General features: G+C 41.7%; 1 protein-coding gene across 1 annotated transcript; it reads left to right on the top strand.

Annotated features, from left to right (window-relative positions):
• On the top strand, positions 3,678-5,750 carry LOC109230224. The gene is made up of 5 exons (XM_019395747.1): positions 3,678-3,777; positions 3,835-4,059; positions 4,214-4,864; positions 4,946-5,044; positions 5,191-5,750. Exons 1-5 carry the CDS (start codon positions 3,678-3,680, stop codon positions 5,748-5,750), a joined length of 1,635 nt encoding a protein of 544 aa, XP_019251292.1.

Here is a 6,000-nt window from a genome sequence, read left to right as displayed (position 1 = left end):
TCCGCTCACTAAAGGGGAATGCTTTTGATTGGTAGGCTAACCTCGAGCTGGATCCATTGATAGTTGGGACCAGTTGGAGCAAGAGTTTCTCAATCCCTTTTACAGCACGAGGCATACCGTGAGCATGGTGGAACTTACGAACACTCGCCAATGAAAAGATGAACCAGTTGTTGACTTTATCAACCGATGGAGGAATGCAAGCCTTAACTGCAAAGATAGGCTAAGCGAAGCTTCTGGCATAGAGATGTGCATCCAAGGAATGCATTGGGGACTTCGTTACATCTTGCAAGGAATTAAGCCCAGTACGTTTGAAGAACTTGCCACCCATGCTCATGATATAGAGTTGAGAATGGCTTCTGCGGGAAATGAAGGGCTGCCATCTACGAACCTTGCAAGGGAAGAGATAAGCAAGATGTCAAGAAATGGAACAAGTTCGTACCCAAGAATGAAAGCAAAGAATCCATGAACGTCAATGCCTCTCCTTTGAAGTTTAATACCAAGGTGAGAAAAAAACAGAGTACGAAAAAAACTTCCTCGCAAGACAATGCAAATCCGAAGTTGACTCTCATAGAGATGCAAGAAAAGGAGTAACCAATTCTAGACTCCAATGTGCCTGAAATATTTGAAGAACTCCTCGAGCTAGACTTATTGAGCTGCCAAAGGTGAAGCTGGAAGAAGCAATGACCCGAATTACTGCAAATACCATCGGCTTATAGGTCACCCTCTTGAGAAGTGCTTTGTCTTCAAGGACAAAGTTATGGATTTGTCTCGTCAAAAGAACATCGAGCTTGAAGACGAAAAGGCAAGCACAAACCATGTGTCCATTACCTTTGGCTCATTCGATCCGATTGAGATATGCACCTGTGAAGGGAATAAAGATAAAGAATTGTTGGAGGATGACAATGTATGAGTTTCCTAAGAGGAATAAGATGGTGAGAAGACCAAAAAAGTAACAAATGGTTAAGAACCCAAAGAAGGTGGAGATAGAGACACACCATCACCAAAAGCCACGCCACCCGGTGACTTTGGGAGAATTCTTACTGAGTTGGTTTTGCATGAGGATTACTGACGATGATGACAAGGCCTTGCATTGTAATGCTGATAAAGAAGAAGAGGAAAAGAATGTAGTCACATCAACACCGTCTCCATCACCGTCTAATAGTCTTGTTGAGTCCTCCTTCCAAGAAGCAGATGTCTATAATACAAAAATCACCTTCACTGAAGACGATCTCCTACTTGGTGAGACACCACACAATCGCCCTTTGTTTATGGTGGGTTGTGTGCTCGAGTGGAGGATAAACAGAATCTTGATAGATGACGGATCTGCAGTTAACACTATTCCCATTCGCATAATGAAAGAACTCGGCATCTCAACTGAAGAACTTTCTGAAAGCCGACTGATGATTCAAGGATTCAATCAAGGGGGACAAAGGGCCATGGGAGCTATCAAACTGGGAATCACCATTGGAGATATGCAATCGACTGCATGGATACACATGATTGATGCAAAGACTTCATACAATTTGTTTCTTGGCAGGTCGTGGATACACGAGAACAAAGTTGTCCCATCAACTTACTACCAATGTTTGAAATATGATAAAAATGGAGTCGAAAAGAGGATAGTTGCTGACAACAAGCCATTTGCTGAAGCCAAGGCATACTTCGTTGATGCAAAGTTCTACTTGAAGAACCACATCGTGAAGGGAAAAAGTTGATGACATAACGAAGGACAAAGGTGATAATATCGTGTCCAAAAGGGTTGAAGTAGCTTCTGGTGAAGATAAAGTTACAATATAAGCACACCAAGTTTCTAAAGCTCACAAAAAGAATGTTGCAACTACAGGCAAGAAAATAGATCCTTTATTTCGTTACATCCCAAAAGTGAAGAAAGATGAAGGAGAATCATCAAGCCTAAAAAAAGATGCACTAAGAGAATTAATCCTTCCTATCAAGCAGATTGATATCATAAAGTTATCTCCAAAGCTACTGGAAAAGTTTGTGGCCCTAACATGCCTCAAAATAAGGCACTCCCCATGAAACGCACAAATGAAGGTTTTGATCTGAATGCTTACAGGTTGTTTGTAAAGGCTGGATATGATCCCAACGAACCATCTAAGCTAGGGAAGCTCCCATCTGAAGCTACTAGGAAAGCAAACACGATGAAGGATAAGGAGCATGTGGTGAAGCAATCACGTGAGGGTCTGGGTTACAAACAACCCCCACCACTTCGCATCTCCATTAGAAGAGCAAGTAGTAAGTATATCACGATGGAAGATGAACCCGCTGATACTAATAAAAGGCCTTCTGTCTTTGATCTACTTGGAGAACCAACTACAATAACTTCTGTATTTGAGAGGTTGGGGCCATTGAAAAGGAAGAAAAACAAGTCCCAAAGAAATTATGAAAAAATAAGAAGGCCTTTGCCATCTAGAGTCCAAAGTATCTCCAAAGAGTGTCGAAGCCCGATCCCTTCCAGAATGAGGCGACAATCAGAACTTTTGATTTCATACGGAGAGGTACTCAAAGTGAAGACTCGCACAGTGGTCAACACTAGAGAGCATGATGAAGATGAAGAAAGTGTAGGATCTTCATATCACATTACTGCAAATGAGGAGCAATACACTTCATTTCTAGGGAAGGTCGACAAAAATTTGGGAGATGCCTCTTTGTGTGGCCATATATCTTTTAATGATGGTAATCCCATGAAGACGAAGATGTCGAGGTCGCTCCTCCGGAACTAGAAGAAGGATTAAAGTGACAGTTGATGCATTGAAAGAAGTCCACCTTGGCACTGCAGAAGACTCCATGCCACCTATGTAAGTGCCCTACTAACCACAGATGAAGAAAGCACTTATGTGGAGCTACTCAAAGAATATAGAGATGTCTTTGCTTGGAGCTACAAAGAGATGCCTAGTTTAGATCCTAAAGTAGAAGTTCATCATCTCGTGGTCAAGAAAGGAGCTCGACCTATTAAGCAAGCCCAAAGACGCTTCAGGCCAGAATTGATACCATCAATCGAAGCCGAGGTCAATAAACTCATCGAAGTTGGTGTCAATCGGGAGGTTAAATATCCTACATGGATTTCAAGCATTGTTCCTGTGAAGAAAAAGAATGGCCAAATTCAAGTTTGTGTCGATTTTAGAGACCTCAATAATGAATGCCCTAAAGACGAATTTCTGCTCCCCATCCCAGAGCTTATGATTGATGCCACCACCGGATACGAGGCGATGTCTTTCATGGATGGATCATCTGGCTATAATCAAATACGTATGGCACCGAAAGATGAAGAGCTTACTGCATTTCACACTCCTAAAGGCATTTATTGCTACAAAGTAATGCCTTTTGGCTTGAAGAATGCCAGCGCCACATATCAAAGAGCAATGCAGAATATCTTTGACGACATCCTCCACAAGAACGTGGAATTCTATATGGATGATTTAGTGGTGAAATCAAGAAAGGGAGGAGACCACTTGCAAGACTTAAGAATGGTGTTCGAACGACTTCGAAGATATCAACTTAGAATGAACCCATTGAAATGTGCCTTTGGAGTTACTTTTGAAAAATTCCTTGCCTTCATTTTTCGACATCGAGGGATTGAGATAGATCAAGCCAAAGTTGACAATCTTGAAGATGCCCGAGCCCAGAAATATACATGAACTGAAAAGTCTACAAGGAAAATGGCGTACCTTAGAAGATTCATCTCAAATCTAGCAAGGAAGTGCCAACCTTTTAGCCGTCTCATGAAGAAGGGTGTACCTTTTGAATGGGACCAAGCTTGTAGCAACAAATTCTAAAGCATCAAATCCTACTTGATGAAACCTTCGGTTTTGGCAGCCCCTATACCAGGAAAGCCATTGATTCTATATGTTGCAGCTCAAGAAAGGTCAGTTGGAGCTCTTTTGGCCCAAGAAAATAGTGGAAGTATAGAAAATTCCCTCTACTACTTGAGTAGGATGATGACCCCAAATGAGCTGAAGTATTCTCCGATCGAAAAGTTGTGTCTGGCATTGGTTTTCCCAATTCAAAAGCTGAAGCACTATTTTCAAGCTCATGTCATCCGTCTCGTCTCAAGGGCGAACCCGATCAAGTTTGTTATGTCAAAACCCGTCCTCAATATCGATTAGCAAGGTGGTACCTCCAATTTCAACAATTCGAGATTGTGTACATCCCATAAAAGTTTTGAAAGGATAAGCATTGGCAGATTTTTTGGCAGATCATCCAATACCTGATGATTGGGAGTTGATTGATGAACTACCTGATGAGGATGCAATGGTCATCGAAGTGCAACCGCCATGGAAAATGTATTTTGATGGTGCAGCAAATCGTGAAGGAGCTGGTGCAAGTGTTGTGTTTGTCACTTCTCAAGGAGAAGTCTTGCCATATTCCTTCAGCTTAACACAACATTGCAACAACAGTGTTGCAGAATATCAAGCACTCATACTTGGGCTTGAGATGGCCGTTGATATGAGACAACTCCAATTACATATTTTTGGAGACTCTAAGTTAGTGATCAATCAATTCCTAGGTAGCTACGAGGTCAAAAAGCAAGAATTGTGTCCTTATCATGATCAAAAATTGATTGGATGGCTTGGCAATGTAACTCTTCAGCATTTGCCAAGGAAGGAAAAAAAGAAAGCTGATGCCTTAGCCGCTCTAGCTTTGACATTGACTCTGCCCGGCCAGACACAAATCACTATCTGCCAAAAATGGATAGTACCACTGAATGAGAATGAGGATGAAGAAAGCAAGCTCGAGCATTTGGTAGCCGTCACTGAAGCTGAGAAGGTTGATTGGCGACAAACCATGATCGACTACTTATGTTATGGGATACTTCCAGAAAATCCAAGGAGAAAGACCGAAATTCGTCGGTGCGCCCCTCGCTTCCTTTACTACAAAAACACTTTGTATTGAAGATCATTTGAGGGAGTTCTCTTGCGTTGTTTAGGGGAAGATGAAGCAACTCAAGTTATGCAAGAGGCATACTCTAGAGTTTGTGGATCACATCAATCTGGGCTGAAGCTCCACTTCCACATTAAGAGGATGGGTTACTACTGGCCGACAATGATGAAAGATTGCTTAGATTATGCTCAAAGATGCAAGGCTTGCTAATTTCACGCAAATTTTATACACCAATCACCTGAAATTTACACTCTACTATTGCATCTTGGCCATTTGACGCCTGGGGATTAGATGTTGTTGGACCACTTCCAAAATCTTCTGAAGGATATCTATACATCTTGGTTGCAACTGATTACTTCTCAAAATGGGCCGAGGTCGTAGCTCTCAAGGAAGTGAAGAAAGAGAATGTTGCAAACTTCATTCGAGTGAACATCATATACCGTTTTGGCATTCCTAATTATATAATAACAGATAATGGCAAACTATTTGAGAACAAATTGATGACCAAGATCTGTAAACTTTTTGGCTTCAAGCAACGTAATTCGTCAATGTATTATGATATTGCAAATGGACTAGCCGAAGCATTTAACAAGACACTTTGCAACTTGTTAAAGAAGGTCGTATCCAAGTCTAAAAGAGATTGGCATGACAGAATGGAAGAAGCTTTGTGGGCATATCGTACGACTCATCGCACGCCGACACAAACAACTCTTTATTCTCTTGTTTATGGAGTCGGAGCAGTTCTTCCTCTTGAGCGTCAAATACCATCCTTGCGACTCGCTGTCCAAGAAGGTCTTACTGAAGAAAAAAACACTCGTCTGCGCCTTGAAGAACTAGAGTCCTTTGATTAAAAAAAGTCTAGAAGCTCAACGAAGTCTTGAATGTTATCAAGCTCGTCTTTCTCGTGCTTTCAACAAAAAGGTTCGCTTGAGGTCCTTCCAAGTTGGCAATCAAGTTCTTGTAGTAAGAAGACCTATTATCACCTCTCCCAAATCCGGGGGCAAATTCACTTCAAAATGGGATGGTCCATATGTTGTGCAAGAAGCCTATTCAAGTGGAGCTTACAAGTTAGTTGATGCAATTGGCATGAGAATTGGCCCT

This window comes from Nicotiana attenuata, chromosome 7 (genome assembly GCF_001879085.1).
Source record: "Nicotiana attenuata strain UT chromosome 7, NIATTr2, whole genome shotgun sequence".
Lineage (NCBI taxonomy): Eukaryota > Viridiplantae > Streptophyta > Magnoliopsida > Solanales > Solanaceae > Nicotiana > Nicotiana attenuata.
The sequence above is the reverse complement of the archived record's forward strand: the minus strand, read 5'-3'. Positions and strand labels throughout refer to the sequence as shown.

What these genes read in the sequence shown, in the direction of transcription:
- LOC109230224 (XM_019395747.1), top strand. Translation starts at nt 3,678, where the DNA reads ATGGCGTACCTTAGAAGATTCATCTCAAATCTAGCAAGGAAGTGCCAA. An exon ending in TTTTGAATGGGACCAAGCTT is followed by an intron (nt 3,778 to 3,834) that starts GTAGCAACAAAT and finishes CGGTTTTGGCAG; the next exon opens with CCCCTATACCAGGAAAGCCA. An exon ending in AAGGAGAAAGACCGAAATTC is followed by an intron (nt 4,865 to 4,945) that starts GTCGGTGCGCCC and finishes TGCGTTGTTTAG; the next exon opens with GGGAAGATGAAGCAACTCAA.